Genomic DNA, 17,617 nt, shown 5'->3' with positions numbered 1-17,617 from the left:
GGTGGTGGAGGATGCAACCTTCCCCAAGAGCCATGGGGCAGGAGCCACGGGAGCACCGGCACACAGACACACGCAGCAGCTCAGCCGTGAAGACATGGGAGGGTCCAGGCATGGAGTTCCAATGTGCTTTAATGCAGGGCAACGCTGAAGGAGTCCAGGGGCCAAAGACAAAGGAGCGTCCAGGGTATAAATGCAGGGAAGGAGGGGGTGGAGAAGAGCATCGGGGATCCAATGGTCTGAGGGCTCAGGGGCAGTACAGAGGGAAGGGACCAGTAGGGAATGCCAGGCTGGATGGGTGGGGTCACACAAACCAATGGGAAGACAGGGAAGGGAGAACTCACTAGAATATTAACATATAAAAGTAAAAGTGATAGGGAAGGCCATTGGGCCAATGGGGAAGACAGAACTGGGACAAATTAACATAGTGCTGCAGAGCACCATGGGAGAAGCCTCTTTCCTCACCCTGTCTTACGGGGGAAGCCCAGAGCCAGTGGTGCCAATCTCTCCAGGGTATTGTCATGGCCTTCTCCCCAGTAGGTTTCCAGGCCTGCGCATAAGTGGGCAGGGTCCAGCTGGTGGCCACGGTCAGCCGTGGCAGGTGTGAGGAGGCGTGAATGGGCTGTATTCTCTTCTGAGCATAGGGTTGGGTATTGAAGATTTAATGACAAATAAGTGACGAGAGGAAGGATCTAAGAATGAAATGACTCTTTAGGTCTAGGTGCTGACAAGCCCTTGCTAGGGCACAGAAATAAGAGAGCTGGATTTCCACTGGAGCTTGGAACAGCAGCCACAATTTGAAGTCTGTGTTCTTAAAATCGTAGAATCATAGAATGGTTTGGGTTGGGAGGGACCTTGAAGATCATGTTGTTCCTACCTCCATCATGGGCAGAGACGCCTTCCACTAGAGCAGGTTGCTCCATGTCCTGTCCTATCTGGCCTTGAACACTTCAGGGATGGGGCAGCTTCTCTGGGCAACCTCTCTTTTCTTAACAAAACTGAGAAATGCAGAGTAAGCACTTGCAGAGTGCTCTGAAATGTTTGTTGTTTCTGCCCTTAGCAGCTGTCTTGTTTGCTGAGCTTTCTGCTAACCTGGGTCTGTATGCAACCACATGTCTCTAAAAATTTGAGAGGTCTAGGTTGATGAGAATTTCAAGGGGAGTAATAATCCTGTGTAAAATTATGGATCCAAATGCTGCTAATATTACTAGGCTTTCCTGGTGAGTCCCTCCTCAGTACAAACTCTCCCCAGAAAGCATGCCTAGTTCACACTGAAGTGTGTTTGTCACAGAGAAAATCTGGCTCGTGGTTGTTTCTGAGCACTGATCTGCATGAGAATCTGTTCTCTGAAGGAGAACCTCTTCATACCTGACCTGCAGCCATGTCTTGTGTCTTTTAAGGCTGCAGCAGAGTCAACTGAACGTGTCCCACTGCAGCCTCAAGGTCTGGCCCCAGAGAGCCACTTGCTTGAGAGAAATGCTGATGATGCCCCAGACACATCAAAGATGAAAGGAGTAGGAAAACCCAAAAAGTTTTCAAGGTTCAGCATTTACAAGCACCTGCACAAGCACGGGATGCACCATGCTGACAGCGTCAGCAGCATCGACAGTGAGTCAAGTAAGTGATGTTCAGCTAAATAATGTATATAAAGGATGTGTGGAGGTGGATGGGTGGGTGTATGTGCACGTTCACATGATTTCTAGGGCAAAGTGTTCTTTGTATGGAAGGAAAGTTGACAAGTTACCTAACGATCATCATAATAGCTCTGTGTAGCCAACATGTAAATTTGTGTCACCGCAAAATAGAGAAGAAAGGTTTTACATGGATTTTTTTTATTTAGCTAATTAGCAATTTTCATGAGCCATCGGATGATGTGATACAGTATATGTGATTCTTAATGTTTGTATTGTTGGAAAGTGTTTGTTCCTGAAAGAGAGAATTGAATCTTTCATTTTTCAGCTTGGGTTTTATATAACAAGCAAATAATTTCTGAATGGGATTATCCCCTCTCATAGACTAGTGTTAAAAGCTAGGTTTTAAATATGTTCACTTAAATGGAAGTATTCCAAATTTACCCACTTACTAGAGAGGAAAGTCTGTTCAACAGTTGAATGTTTAAATGCAGCTTTTAATTCCTGACATTAAAGATAACTTCAGTGCTAAAATTACAAGGATCAGCTTGGCAATTGTTCCAGAATTAAATCCTTCCTGAAAGTCCTCAGCTCCTGAAGATGGAGGAACTTACTGGAATTTCCATCCCTCCCTGATGATCTTTCTCTTGCCTCTGGCTCCTTATGGGGGTCTTGGTTGCAGTCAGCTCAGGACACAGCCAGGACTTTGTACTTCATTACAACTGTTTGGGTTAAAGCCAGCTGGGTCCTGAATTAGGTCCTTTGCCTGGCAGCCACTTGCAGTTCCAGCAAACTGACGTGTGGTTTGAGTTCCTGTCTGCCAGGTGTCTTCAGACAGGAGCAGGCACCAGGGTGCAGAGGTGGACGTGTGTTTTTGCCATGAATAGAGCATCTTGACTTTCTGCAGGTTACTCTAACCCCACTAGGAGCCCGCCGAATATAATCCAGAGTTTAAGGCCCCATCTGAAAATGTTCCATCACCACAGTGAATCCAAACAGGGGCTCGCTGAGCCTCGGGAGGGTAAGTGGAGGAAGGCAGAGCTGTGGACCCCTTCAGGCTTTAGCTGCTGATGTTTTTGCACTATAACTATGGTAAGAGTGAGGTTGGGTGCCAGGATCAGCCTTCACTGCTTGTTGTTCTCCCAGCATCCTTCTCCCTCCTCTGTGGGCATCCTGGCAGAAGAACCTTCTCCAGAAACTACAAATGCTGCAGCATAAATAAATAAGAATTAAAAACCCCAAAACTACAACAACAAACCAAAATCAAACAAATGAACAAATTAAAAAAATTGCAATAAAGTCAGCAGGGAACAGTTGCAGTAATAATTCTGATTCTGGTATGTGACGATTTCAGCAGCTCTCATCCTGTAAAGGACAGAGCTGTTACTGGAACTGGGAAGTTCGGTATTGGGTATTTTTAAAGTAAGCCTGATGCAGGAAGACATGCAAACAGAGAGAGGAAGCAGCAGAGTGGCTGCTGCCAGTCCTATGTTTGGACGAAGACTAGTGTCCTCTCTTTTGCTTCTAATTAAAACCAAGGGAAGCACACTCAGTTGAGACAGGAGTTGGGTGGTTGTGAGCACTGAGCTGTTCACATCTCTGGACTGGTGTTGGAAGGGCCTATCCCAGTCTGGTACCTTTCCAAGATGCCTTTGGGTTCAGGAATGGAGTGAGGAGCAGTTCTTCACCATCATCCTCTTGCAAACACCTTCCTCTAAGGCATTAATTGCCAATTATAGAATATTGGTTACAAAGTAGTGGCAGGCAACAAAGCACTTCCATGTCTTTGTGGAGACAATGTGCAGTCTCCCCTGTGGCCATTCATGCTCACTCATGAGTCACCGTGCAGTCATCGGAGCGCGGCACACGGAGCGTGTGTTGGCCTGTGTCCCACTCATTCCCATTCCCACCCAGGCGTGCTGAGTCAGTGATTCCCCAGCTCCACCTGGACTCTCACTAGAGGCTGGAGCTTCCCAAGGCATCTGTGGTGCAAACCTGCTGCATGGCATTTCTGGCATGGCTTGGCTCAGCTCGGCGGGGGTCACAGCGGCGCTGGCAAGGCTTGCTTTGTGTCCCCTGGTCTTGTGCTGCTGCCAGTGACTGTGGTTTTTGCGTTTTGTTGACTGTTGAAAGTTGTTTTTTCTGTGTGCTAAGGGGTTTTGTGGTTGCCTGGTGGTGTGGTTGGGTTAGGAGGAGGTTTCTGTTCATGGCATTGCTGTATAATTACTGCATTAATATTTGGTGTCACAGATGCAGGCTGCTCTCACAGTCAGCAAATAACTCCAGGTAACTGGTTATGGTCTAGGCCAACATTTTTGGATTTTTTAAGAGCTTGGAAAAAGAGTGCACTCCACCAAAGTGTGTGCTCTGGAAAAGGGATCCTGTTAGGAGGGAACATCCCTGTGTACAATATTTCAGACCGTTTTTAATCAACATGAATTTGGAATTCAGGATCCATTTGTTCAAGATGTAAAATTGTATCAAAAATGACACTGCTATTTGGAAAAAAACAAAATTATACTAAGAAAACCCATAAGACTTCATGAGGGAACATGAACATCTCATTCTAGATAATAAATACTACTTATATTAGAGGAGATACACCCTGCTAGAGAGGCAAAATAATAAACTCTCTAGCAGAGAAGATGGAATTAGTTCACTATTAATGTAAAATATATTAAGTACATGATGTACATGATCTGCCATATGGAAATATTTAGGTTTTATTGAACTGGGGAAAGGCAAATGGTTATAGGGTGATGTAGTTCAAGATAAAATTCAGCATCTGCTTTTCATTTCCATAACAGACCCTATTTATAACGTCTTCTGATTGTACAAGAAATACTAAAATAGGGAAGATAAAATACTGTCATACACCCCTTGAAAGTAAAAGGAGGACTAGGGAGAAGCCAGCTTCAGCTGCTTGGGACTGGCAGGTCCCACCAGTGCTGTTCCATGGCTGCGAGTCTCTCACTGCTGTGTGCAATGGATGGCCATGACTTTGGAGCATGTTTTTGTTTTGTTTGTCTGGGACAGATAAAGGATCCATCCGTAGCCTGAAGACAGGTGTTGGAGAGCTGCTTGGGGAAACCAGGTTCTGGCACGGAAAAGACTATTGCAACTTTGTCTTTAAAGACTGGGTTCAACTCGACAAGCCTTTTGCTGGTGAGTGGGAGCCTTTGCATTCCCCAGACTTTCTTCTGTACCTTTTTGATCTTAGATCTTATTTTTCCTGCCTCCAAGCCAGAGGTAACAAGGCTGGTTTGGTTTGGTTGCTAGGAAAAAGCAGCAGGGGGATTTTTGAGGGATTTTAGGGCCAATTATGCTGTTGCAGTCCAAGTCATCTGCCTTGGGGGTGCTTGGTGCCAGAAACCTCAGTCTGAGGAGGGGGATGCTGTGCTTTTCCATGCTCATGTCCTTTGAGGAAATTCAGCTGTGCTCCCCTGTCCCACAGACTTCATTGACAGATACACCACGCCCAGGATGCCCTGGCACGACATCTCCTCCGTGGTGCACGGCAGAGCCGCGCGCGACGTCGCCCGGCACTTCATCCAGCGCTGGAACTTCACCAAGGTGGGTGTGGGTGGCACTGCTGGGGGCATGGAGATAAGCACAGCCTTGCCTCATCCCCCTGCCCTCTGCAGGCATCTGTTTTATTTCCTTGTGTTGTTTGATATGTTGCAAGCATTTTTTCTTTATCTGTTGCAAGCATTTTTTCTTTATCTGTTTTTACTCATGCAGATCATGAAACCCAAATACCGGTCCCTGTCCTACCCATTCCTGTTGCCAAAATCTCAGCAAAGTGCTAACGAGTTGAAGTATCAGGTGCCCGAGGCTGTTCCTGCCACAGTCCAGGTGGGTGTTGGTCTCCTGCTCACATACTCCTCCGAGGGCTTGTTCTGCATCCTCCCAGGAAGTTCGAATGCCTGACAGACCCTCTGCAGAGCTTGAATTATAAGATGCAAAACTCTTCTCTAATTCAACTCGCAGATTAGGTGACCAGATCCTTAATCACAGTAGAATAATGCAGCTCTTTTAGTAGAGAGGCATTAATTTATATTTCCACCTTTGAGGTATGGGGACTGAAGTGTCTGCAGTACTCAAGAGGTGGGAGCACTGTGACTTTGCACAGCTGTGTGGTTTAATGGTTTGTTTTCTGCTGCTCTTCATCTAACACCTAACATTTGGGCTTTATGATTCCAGAAAGCCTGATGGGTTGAGGTTACCCACTGAGTATTTATCTCAGATCTTAGAGCAGTCTGCCAGGCCCTGACGCCTCGTTCAGACGGGTGGTGGTCAGTGAGAGCCCAGCATTAAGTGGAGTCTTGGGGCTGGAGTCTTGCTTTCTGCCTTGAGCTTCATCTGCACTTTATTATGCAGTCCTGCACCCCTGTGGCTCCTCTGCAGTTCCACACACTCAGCCCACAGTCTGATTTGTGACAATCAGCTTCACAGTCAGAATTGCCAAGATACCTCTGTTTAAAACCCCAGTTTGATCTGTCAAGTGCACATACTTGAATATTTGAATATTGCTGTTACCCAGCAGAAGTAGGAACTTGTTGAGGAGTACAAAGTCAAAATAGTTATGCTGAAGCAGCAAAACCATTGTGTGTGTCTCTCTGGATGAAAGATGTATGAAGTTAGACCAAAACCAGGAAAAATGCATGACTTTGCTCTTTGTAAGGAGTGGTCTTCCCAGATGACAGCACTGCTTGGGGAAGCTTAGTGAAATAAGATGCTTTTTTCTGTGTTTGTGGGTTGCCAGGGCATTGTCTGCTCCTCTCTGTGTGGTGTGAGGGATGGGCAGCACAGGGACCTTGTGTCGGGGTTCTGGGGTGTTTTACATAATCCTCCAAAGCAAGGCTCCCAGCTTGCTGGGAAGAAGCTCCCTTCAGGCATCATCCTGTTCCCTGTGGTTCTAAATGCCTCCTTGTCTGTGTCTGACACCAGGTTTTTGGGAAATCATGTTCTTATGGAATTGATGGGGCTTGTGTCCCCTGAGCACACTTTAACCGCAAGAGAAGCCACAACTTCTAAATCACAGGGTTTGCTGTAGCAAAAAGTTAAGCTCTACTGATTACAGAACTGGAAGCATTTCCCAAAGGAGAAATTAAACTGAGAAAAACCTAGATGCAGCTTCAGTCCAGCTGCAGAGCTGCTGGCTCAGGGCATCGGGCCGTGGGAGAGGAGGATGGAGCTCAAACGGTGACTGCGGAATCCGCAGACTCCGGTGCTGAGCGATGGGTGAGCAGTTGGAAAACCAGCCTGGCCACCACATTGCTGAGGCATTGCAAATAACTGATACATCCAGGAAATGAGGAGCTGCTCTCAATGATGCCATAAACAGCAAAAAGAGAGCAGGTTTGTCTTGTAAATTATTCATTTGAAACTACCTTGCTCATTTCTTATTTATGCATCTGTCAAAACAGCCCTGCATGTAGACAGATAAATAAACCTACTTGATATTAGGCTGCAAATGTGTTGTCCTGAAATCTACCAACCTTCCCAGTATGAGGGAAAACTGGTGGGGAAGAGCATTTGTAGTGCCAAGCCTGGTGGAATCAGTGAGGGGGGCTCCTCTGCCCAGGGGGGCACCCTGCCTTGGTGCAGGTCCCCAGGCTGCTTCAGCTGGGTTATGATTTCTGGGTGACCTCCTCAAGCTCCAAGGCAGGGATTTGCAGGCACATAGTAAAAGTTTTAGTATCTCCTCCCTAATATCCACACTGGCCTGGTTTCCCTTGCTCCTCAGGTGACACAAGCGCCCTGAGCATCCCTGAAGTCCCACAGTGAATCTGAAAGTGACTCAGTCTCTCCTCCTGATGGAGGTTTCAGATTTGGCTGCTGGAGGAAGTGGGGACAGGGGAGGACACCTGTGGCCTGGATCTGAACTCCCCATCCTGGTTGCCTTTTTCTGAAGCTCCCAGCGGGGTCCATCAGGGCATCCCTATATGATTCCTCCTTTTCTGCAGGGACAGAAATACCAACCTCTTGCCTGTCCAGTTTATTCATTTTGGAGCAGAGGGCTCAGGTGCTCACATCTCCTCTCAGTGGTACAGTTCTGCACAGAAATAAGCAGATATCCTAAAATATTTTACCAACTTTTTATCCAGAAAAACTACAATATTCTTGTTCTTCTTAGTATTGAATCCTTGGCTGGCCAGCAGCCAATCCTGTTACCTCCATTTGAGTACTGTGTAGGGATTTTGCCCCAAGGTAAAATCCAGCATCCCAGGACGGTCTTTGCCTGTGAGGTGATTGAGGAAAGTCTGGCTGTTAGGTTTCTTGTTTCTGACCTTGTTTGCAAATCTGTCTTCAACTGTGGGCAGATCAGAGGAAGGGAAAACACAAAGGATCCTTGGGGATTGCAACGTTACTGCAAGCCCAAACCATTGACCTGTCAGCAGCAGATTCCAACCTCATTGTGCCATCTGGTTTTGCTCTCCTCTGTGAGAGGAGAGGAGTGGGAAAGCATTTCTGGGAGGATAGAGCACTGACAAGGGCTTTTCCCTGGGCAGGGAGGATGAATGCAGTGTGTGTGGGAAACACTGTGAAGGTACAGGCTGGGAAGGAGGAAAGAGGAGTCTGGCATGCTCTCCCATCCTCTTTAATTTGAACTTCAGGGCTTTGCTTGCAATAAGCAACATGATTTTTGCAAGAGCACATTGATGCTTGCAAGAGTCAAACAGAGATCTGCCAAAGGCAGTGCCAGATTTTTTTCCACTATTCCATCTCCCAGTTTCCACTCCAGAGTTTGCAGTTATCTGCCAAAGCCAGCATTGCAAAAGATGTGATGTGGTGAGGCAACATCCCATTCCTGATGGAAATGCAATGAAAGTTTAATGCTCTGGCAGCAGCTGACGCCCTCACCTCTTTGAAGTCTTCGTGAGAGCCCTGCTTTGTTCAGGGTTTATGCGCTAGCCCTCAGCAAACATCACATTTATTACCCTTGTATCAGTTAGAGAAGTTAAAGGGATGACAAGCTATTGAGAGGCTCAAGGGAGGGGAAGGGAGAGGCTGGAACATGGAGACTCCAGCTCTGGATAGGAGGGGCTCTGCTGGGCAGCATGTGGCCTTTTCTCCCCAGGAAATAGGTTGGGTTTGAACCAGCTGCCCTTAAATACCTTGACAGGAAAGAGAGGTGTCCAGAAATGTGAGACGGAACATCAGTGATACGGGAAGGGCTGGGTAGCAAACTTCCAGGTGTGGGTATGTGTGTCTGTGAGTGCCACAGCTGTGTCTCCAAGGGATGCTGCCTTGGTGGCATTGGCCTGTCCCTGTGGCTGCAGACCTGTTAAAAACAACTTTATTTTGAGGAGCTCCAAGATGAAACACCTTATACACATTCTGCTGTCCCAGCCAACATTTTCTGACACCTCTTCTTCCCTTTGCAGGGGAATTAGAGGTTGTACCTGATGGGAGCTTTTCGGGTGGTGCTGTGCCAGCTTTTTGGAGCTAGCCATGACACATTGTTGTGGGGTGAGGCAGAGAGATGATGGCCCTGTAACAGGGGCAGCCCAGGGTGTGGAGTGTGCTGGGGTGCCATTTATGTGGAGGGGTGAGGAGGAATGTAGGGAAGGGCATGTGGATGATGCACTGGGAAGTCATGGTGCTGCAAAGGGATGGTCCTGAGTGATGGTTCTGTTGTGTTAGCTAGCAAAAAAAAAAAAAAAAAACAAACAGATTTTGTGCACTAAAAAGCTACAATCTGCCACTTTCTGAAGTGCAGTTCCAGATTGCTGTGCTGCTGAGAGTGGAAATACTGTGAGCTCCAGTCCAGGCTGCATATGGAATAATTAGCTTGCTTTCTACCCAGAAAAAAACCTGGGTTTTCTGTTCTTATTAATGCTAGTAACAGCTTATTAATGCCAGTGGTGGAATTTTGTTCAAGATCTCAATCTGCCATGGTGCTCAGTGTTGTTCCAGCAGTGCCCAGCTTGGGATAAGTGGGAACTCTCAGCCTTGGCTTTGTAAACCAAATGAGTGATTAGAAACCTTTGGGAATGATCAATATGGCCTTGCAGAAGCTTGTGCAGGCAAAAGGCAGCTGTTTGGCACTGCTAAAGGCTGTGACAGCCCTTGTATTCAGGCTGGCTCCGTCAATCCAACATTTGTGACCCCAACACTCAGTTAGGGAGACTGCAGAGTGCACCCTCCTGTTGGCCAAGAGAGCAGCCAAATACAAGAGTTGCAGGGCCTGCTTTTTACTGGGAAAAACAGATGTGGGAGAAAGCCCCTGTCCAGGTGAAGGAGTTAGCTCAGGAGTCATCTGCTGTTAAACAGCCATGGCCCCGAGTGCCACCTCCAGAGAGCCTCTGGAGACAAGAGGATTGCTTGGGTGGATTCCCAGGAGAGCAGGGTTTTGCTGGAACTGACACACACATTTCACAGATCCCCGGCCCCTGGGTCTTGTGCTGTGTGGGACTGGCCCTGAGTTCCAGTATAATGGTTATATTGAGGTACTTTAAGGCTATTGTTTCAATGTTTTTGTCTTGACAATGTTTAAAGAGAGAGGCTAATAACAAGTAACTATTCTCCCAAGCACATACTCTGCCAACACTTAATTAAAAACTACATTTCCATTTAGGAAAGCGTCACCTGGGGTGTAGTGTGGCTGCCTCTTGACTCAAAGTGCAGGAGCAGGAGGTGCCACAGCACCTCTGGCTGGGGGAGACAGGATGCTAACTGCTGTGGGGCTTGCTCAGCCTGGCCCAGAGCACAGAGATTGTTTCTCATGTTGGTTGGGCTCTCTTGCACAAAAATTGCAGGGTGGAGGGGCAGGATGTACCCTGGTGATCCTGCAGGAATCTACTTTAAAAGCGGGTTTCCAGTAAAAACTAAGAAATAAATGTGGGCAGCTGAACAAAAAAAAAAAAATTAAAAGTTGTATCATCACCAATGGGATTGTGCAAGAATTGGGCAGAAGAAACAAATGACCTCAAGTGCTGAGGGCAAAGGCATGGCCTGCGTTATCAGACTGACTGTATGATTCTGTACAGCCTCCTTGGGGGAAAAACACCCTGCCCTAGCTGGAGACCAGCTTTAAAGTGCTGGGCAGAGATCACTGATGGGGATGTGCATCCCTAAAGCTTGGAAATTTAGGTTGTTTTAAAAGCAATTTATCATAACACCTTAAGCAAGAACAAGCATCTGGAGCTGCTCAGGTGGGAGAGACCAGTAGTACAGCAATGGGACAGGGCTCTTATGTTTCTAATCATGCTAAGCATTAATACTATTTCTGACTGCCCTCTCTCACAATTACAAATGCACTATAAATGTTGCACTTACTACCTAATTTAATGAAAGCCTGGCTGTGCCAGGGAAGAGCCTTGGCCCTGGGGTAATTCAGGTGCCATGGTGCTGTCCTGGATGGACAGAGCTGAAGGTGTCTCTCTCTTGCTTTCCAGGTGATCCGCTCTGCTGCTGACTGGTCTGCTGGCATTAAATACCACGAGGAGTCCATCCACAAAGCCTACATCAGCGTGATAGAGAACAGCAAGCACTACATCTACATAGAGGTCAGTGGCAGGGAGGGAAGGCAGGAGGGTCCTGATGCTCTGGGCATGGCTTGTAGCCATCAGGAGGGTAATTACTTCTTGAGGTTTGGTCCTAAGTTTTTATGCATTTAGACAGATCCTTTACCTTCAGTGGTCTTCAGGCCAGACTGATGGCTGTGTACCCTGACAGCCATCTGACCACGAGGTGGATAAAAGCAGACCTCTCCTTTATAAGGCTCTTTGAAAAATTGCCAGCAGCATTCATGGCCTGTGCAATGGTCTCCCTGTCCCCTCAGTGGCTTTGCAGTGTCCCTTGTGCATGCCTAAACCTCCACTCACAGGGCAGCTCTTCATCCACACAGCCTTCAGCTGCAGCAATGTCTTGTGTCAGAGTGACACTCAGTGCTGGCTGAATGGAGATGCTTTTTCTCCTCCTTTTTTTTTTTTCTTAGCCTCTTGTTAGGTTGCTCTTTACATGAACTTTCTAAGGAGTGTGATTAATAAGGACTAATTCATTCCCTAAGCAAGCACAGACACACATATCATTTAATCATAATCTAAAAAATCCTCCACTCCAATGGCACACAAACCCAGCTATCTTTAGTTGCTCTTGGTCTGAAATAAAGCATGCAAATATTTTGGGTTGGTTGCTGGCAGTGTCTGACAGTAGCTTCACTTGCTTTTCCTGCAGAACCAGTTTTTTATTAGCTGTGCTGATGACAAAGTTGTCTGGAACAAGATCGGTGATGCTATCGCTCAGAGGATTCTTAAAGCTCACAGGTAACCTGTTCTTAATGAGGCAGTGAACTCTTCAGGTGCATTTCCATGGTGGGGTGCAAAAAATAACCCCTCAGTGGCCACAGCTGGACAGTAGCTGTGCCAACACAGAACTGAAGGGGTCAAGCATCTGCATTTGCAGCAGCAAGACTCCTGAGTGGTTTCTTTGCATCCAGAAAGTGATTTTCTGGACTTATCCCAATATAAATGTATTTTTAACTACCTGTTTAAAGGCAAGTCCTTTGTGCTCTGGTTCAGTGACACCTTTGCTCTATTGCCAATTTGCCTTGAGCTGGGTGGTCAGGCAATTTCATGGGTGGGAAGCATAAACTGGGATTTGTGGTTTATTTAAATCATCTAGAGAGGAGCAGCTTCAAACTGGGGAAGCAAACACATTTTGAGGATTTGACTGCAGGGTTCTGCTATTGTTTGAATAACTTTTTCTAGTACATGCTGGAGGGTGTTCACCACCTCCATTCTTTGCAAGGGGACCGTTGTTTGTTCCTTCATGGATTGAATCCAGCTGTGTTTTAGACACTCCTTCAGCACACCTAACCCTGTTTTAACATTAATGCCACAGGTAGTGGCTTGTCTTCACTTTGATCCTGGGCAGCCTTGCTTAGGGTTGTTCCCCTGGAGTCTCTTTGAGACATACATTTCTTAGTATAAAACTGTACCCTGCTCCTGCTGGGCTGAAATACAGGAAACTTTCTAAACTTCTCCCTTTTATCTCTCGTGGGCTTTTTTGTCACGCACGGAGATGTTTTCTTGCATGGATTATTTTTTCCATATTGTAGTTGTCCAGAACTCTGCAGGGCCTGCTTTTCCAGAGGTTCTCTCTCCAAGGTTGCAGGAATTTTGTTCTTTTTCGCACTTGAGCTTGGAAATTCCCACTTGGATAAAGGCACCCAACCTGAGACAGCCACCAGAGTGCAGGAAATGTCTGCAGGGCCACAGGAGCTGCCCTGGGCCAGGCTTTGTTCAGAGCACTGGGGAAAGAAGAGCACTACTGCATCAGGGAGAGCCTGGGTGTTATCTGCTGTGCTATTAACAAGGGGTGGAGTTGCCTGTGATCTGTGTGAGCGGCAGTGAGTGGCCCAAAAAATTGAAATTAGCTGAGGATGAAAAGGTGGGATGGATTTTCTCACCTATGGTAAATGAGGAGCAGTGCCAGTGCTGCTGGAAATGCTGCTGCTGTGTTTGTACTGCAGCTTGAGGCTCAGTGGCAGCTGGACAGAGCATCTTAGGGGCTAGAGGAGAGCTGGAGAAGGACTTTGGAAAAGGGCATGTGTGATAGGACAAGGGGAAATGGCTTTGAAGTGAAAGAGGATTAGATGGAATATTGGGAAGAAATTCTTCCCAGTGAGGGTGATGAGGGCCTGGCACAGGTTGCCCAGAGAAGCTGTGGCTGCCTCATCCCTGGGAGTGTGCAAGGCCAGGTTGAACTGGCCTTGGAGCAGCCTGGGATAGTACAAGGTGTCCCTGCCCATGGCTTTGGAGCTGGAGGAGCTGTGAGATCCCTTCCACCCAAACCACTCTGGGATCCTGTGATCTCTGTGCTGACTGATGTTCCCCTGGAAAGGCTCTCTGGATTGCCTTTCCTGCCTTTGGGAACTGACTGCCACAGGTCCTTTGCATCAGTTGCCTGCTGTTAGCAATGCTGCTGAGGCAGCAGTAAATTCTCCAGGTAATCTGTTAAGGTTTTCCTGTTATGTGAAGTTTATGTGGGGGGTGTCATTCTGTCCAGATAGCAGAAGTCTGTCACAAAAGGGAGTCACTCAGATTCTTAGTGACCCATTTCCAGATAGGATGCTCACTTCTGCATTACTCCCAGTTGTATGCCAGTAGTGTGCTGGCTTAATGTTGGCAATTCCTAACTGAATCTAAGGTTCAAATTCTGCATTACCTAAGATTAAAAGTCAATTCAGACCTAAATGGTTTGTATCATAATGCTAATTTTCCAAACTGCCCCAGGAGAACAGCATTAATTATAAATTAAGGTCTGTAGTGAGCTTGTATACTTCTTACTCTTCTAGACTAAATATTTTCTACTGATGTTATTAATAATGTTCTTTTCTTGGTTTCCTCTTTTTTTTATGAGTGGCTTTCCAAGCAGTTTACTAAACACTGTCCTTATACAAACAAGCTGCTCTTTAGGGAATGCTTTTGTTGGTAGACCTTTCTCATGATACAAACAGACTTGATTTCACAGTCTCTTGTGTCTGGGTAAGGCCTCATTAACTATTTCTGAGCTCTGCTGGTGAACCAAAGCCAGTCTGCAGTGCCCAGCACAGCTGGAAGGAAATGCTGGTTGAAATGAGACACACAGGTCCTCACTGTCTCCCTCCCAGCTCAGATAGGACCCCAGTGCCTCACAATTCCCACACCCCTAAATTCACAGGCATGGCTTGCCCGAGGAAGGAGTGCTGCTAACAAAAACTGCAGACTGGCTCATCCTCAGAGTGTTTCTGAAATGGTTTTGTGCTGATTAAACTGTGTTTGCCATCTAGTGGCAGCATCCTTCCATGGAGTGTAATCCTTGTCCTTCTCTTCCTCCTCCGTGGCACAGAGCAGGGAATTCCCAGCACCGAGGGGCACCTGGAAAGTGCTCTCAGAGCAGATGCACCTGGAATTGTCAGCAGAGGAAAGCCAAAGGGAGCTTTGAGAAAAGCCCCAAGCAGTGCCACAGTAGTAGCTTTTGTTCTGAATGGGATCACAATTAGGGTATGGATTAGTTTGGAGAACTCTGGAACTGAGATTTTTGAGTTCTGTGGTGTATCAAGGATATATTTGCCTTCCCCCAGTGATCAATGTTTTGCTTGTGCCCTGAACTTTTCCCACCTTTTGTGGTGCTTCTGACTTCTCAAAACCGGGAGGCAGTGGGAACGTTGGGTTAGGTTTTGGGTTTCTGCCTGTGATAGCTCTGTAAGCTTTGCTGTGCTCTGCCAGGCAGCTGTCCCCACCAGTATCAGTGTGACTGGCCTATTGGGGTGCTCAAACAAACTTCTACAGTGGCAGACACAATCTCAAAAATCCTTAGCCTACCCTGGAATTTCAGTAAAAATGTGTTTCTTTTCCTTTAGCTTCTTTTCTTGTTCGCTGAGAGTAAATTATTCCCTCTGCTCCTGAAGGAGCACTCGGAGAAGCCCTGACGGCAGGTGATGATTTCCTGAAACTGGAAATGCACTTCACACTTTGCTCCCTTAAAATCTGTGTGGTGGCCTTGGATGGGAACCAACTCAGTCATCTCAGGGGAAGTCAAACCAAGGGGACTTCACTTTGTGTGAAGCTGTGACTTGTCCAGGCTGATATTCCCCCACACCCCCTTGTTTCTCAGGGAGAACAAGCGTTTCCGAGTGTACGTGGTGATCCCGCTGCTGCCCGGCTTTGAAGGGGACATCTCGACGGGCGGGGGGAACGCGCTGCAGGCCATCATGCACTTCAACTACAGGTACCTCAGCCAGGGTGTCAGACCCCTGCACACCTCCGCTGCTGCAGGGGCTCCCCAAGCCCCACCTGCCATCAGTGGGACCAGTGTGGACAGAGCTTTGGGCAACCTGGTCTTGGGGAATGTGTCCCTGCCCATCGCAGGGGGATGGAGCTGGATGAGCTATAAGGCTCGACCAACCCAAACCATTCTATGATTGTTTTCCACTTTGCTGATTAATCAGACTGGCTGACCAAGATTTGTCTCCAAATCTGCCTTTTTGGCCAATATTTGGCCTAGCTCTGCCCGTTGGCCCCATGCAGGCAATGGCATCTTTCCCAGGGTGATTCCCCTGCTCCAGGATGGATGTTTTGGGGGGGCACTTGCAGCCCAGCAGGTCTCATAGGAAGGACTGAGATGCAGCAGGGTAGTCCTGGTGCTGAGAAGTGCAGAAGACAAAACAGCCCAAGATGGTTTTACTGGAAAGCTGCTATTTAGAGTATGGCCAGTCTACAATCAGTGTGCAGAGACTGCTGCAACCCTCAGAGTGAAATCCCCCTTGTCTGCTGGCCTGCAGGGGTCCTGCTGCACCTCCAGGAGGATGAGTGGGGCAGAGGACACAAGCAGATGGAAAATAGCACGTCCCCTGACCCTTCTGCCTGAGCTTCCTCCTGCAAGGGCAGCCAGAGGAAATTGCCCGTGGGTTGGTTGGTTCTCAGTGGAATTCCAGCTGTGGCTTTTCCAGCCCAGCCATAATCACACAAACTCCCTGACCTGGTGTCCTGCACGTGTCAGTGTTTTTCTTACCATGATTTCACACCCAGGCCTGGCACAGGGGGTAGCAGCCCTGCTTGTCACACATTTACAATCATTGCCACGTACTCTAGAAGGCAGAAGTGCTCCCCAGCTCCTCTCCAGGTTGGTATGAGCTCCTTTTGGAACATGAACAGTCCTTCATGTAGTAACAATCATTTGGGAAAAAAAAATGTGCTCTGGAAGCACCCTATTTCTCCTGCTGTTTGAGAGGCAGCTGTGTTTGTGATTTACCACACTCGGTTCTGCTCCAGCACCAGCTGCTGTCAGGAGCCACAGGGGTGCTGATGGCTGCCTACCTTCCTACCTTCTTTCCAGGACCATGTGCCGAGGGGAAAACTCCATCCTGGGCCAGCTGAAGGCAGAGGGTAAGAACTTTATTCCTCTCTTCTGTGTTGTTTACTTTGGATGCTGCTGTTTGATGGATGCACCTGTAACACGTAATGCAGCACATGCCACGGGCTCGTGGGGCTGAGAGCGACCTCCTCCTTGCCCGTCCTCCCTTCGTGAGCTCTGGCAGGTCACGCAAGCCATGGCCACTTGTCAGACTTCAGACCTGGCTGCAGCCCTGATCCAGAGGAGGGGAACACCCCAGGGAGGAGCACAGCACAGTTGCAGCTGCTCAGGATTGTGTGATTTGGAAAATGTCCTGAGCGGGGTCACGCTTCTGGGAGCCATGAGCCCTCAGCCTCCCCCGTGGATCCCACACAGGGTTTATTTCTGGCAGTTGTCAGATGTGGAGAGGAAGAACCTGCCTAAGCAGGAGGCTTGTTCCCTTGCCATGAGGAATCCTGCTGGAATTTGCTCTGCTGGGAGTTGGAGCACTGTGAAAACCCACATATCACAAACGTTAGGACCGTGCATAATGCCTCATTTGTTCTAGGTCCTGGTGTAAATCTGAACTGCACACAAGAGCATTAGGACACATTTGCCATACTGACCATGGACAAAACACCTGCTTCCAGCCTCCTTTCTGCAAGATCTGCAGAAAACCAGTCTCATAGTCCACCTATTGTGCTGTGCCCAGGAGACTGGAGTCATTTCTCACTGAAGCAGGAGTCTCTGAGCAGGCAGCAGATCAGAGCAGCACAGTGAGCTCGCAAGCAAATTTTCAAGTCTATTTTTTTAAAAAAACTATTTCTGTTATCTGTTCATTTATAAGTTTTAAAAGTCAAAAGTGAGCTGTTATTCATAGGGATCTTCATGTAAACAAGGTCTTTTTTTTTTGTCTTCCACCTCCCTCATCCCATCAGTTTTCTTGTCTTTTAATTTTCAGTTGGAGATAAGTGGATAAACTACATATCATTCTGTGGCCTTCGAACATATGCAGAGCTAGAAGGAAAACTGGTCACAGAGCTCATCTATGTGCACAGCAAACTGCTCATTGCTGATGACAACACGGTTATAATCGGTGAGCAGGGGCTCTCAGGAGGGGTTTGGGGCACTGGGTCAAACCTGGATCAATCCCTTCCCATCCC

General features: G+C 47.6%; 1 protein-coding gene across 3 annotated transcripts in view; it reads left to right on the top strand.

Moving 5' to 3' along the window:
- Window positions 1–17,617, top strand: part of PLD1 (phospholipase D1) — a 75,258-nt gene that overhangs the window by 49,087 nt on the left and 8,554 nt on the right. For 2 of the 3 annotated variants that reach the window (XM_068200282.1, XM_068200281.1), the window contains exons 15-24: window positions 1,398–1,614; window positions 2,536–2,649; window positions 4,665–4,793; window positions 5,083–5,201; window positions 5,370–5,483; window positions 11,033–11,143; window positions 11,814–11,902; window positions 15,237–15,350; window positions 16,458–16,507; window positions 17,416–17,550. In XM_068200282.1, the coding sequence (XP_068056383.1) occupies window positions 1,398–1,614; window positions 2,536–2,649; window positions 4,665–4,793; window positions 5,083–5,201; window positions 5,370–5,483; window positions 11,033–11,143; window positions 11,814–11,902; window positions 15,237–15,350; window positions 16,458–16,507; window positions 17,416–17,550 (1,192 nt within the window). The remainder of the gene's footprint in view (window positions 1–1,397; window positions 1,615–2,535; window positions 2,650–4,664; window positions 4,794–5,082; window positions 5,202–5,369; window positions 5,484–11,032; window positions 11,144–11,813; window positions 11,903–15,236; window positions 15,351–16,457; window positions 16,508–17,415; window positions 17,551–17,617) is intronic. The other variant, XM_068200283.1, reaches the window with a different exon arrangement.

This window comes from Anomalospiza imberbis, chromosome 10 (assembly GCF_031753505.1).
Source record: "Anomalospiza imberbis isolate Cuckoo-Finch-1a 21T00152 chromosome 10, ASM3175350v1, whole genome shotgun sequence".
Taxonomy (NCBI): Eukaryota; Metazoa; Chordata; class Aves; order Passeriformes; family Viduidae; genus Anomalospiza; species Anomalospiza imberbis.
The sequence above is the reverse complement of the archived record's forward strand: the minus strand, read 5'-3'. Positions and strand labels throughout refer to the sequence as shown.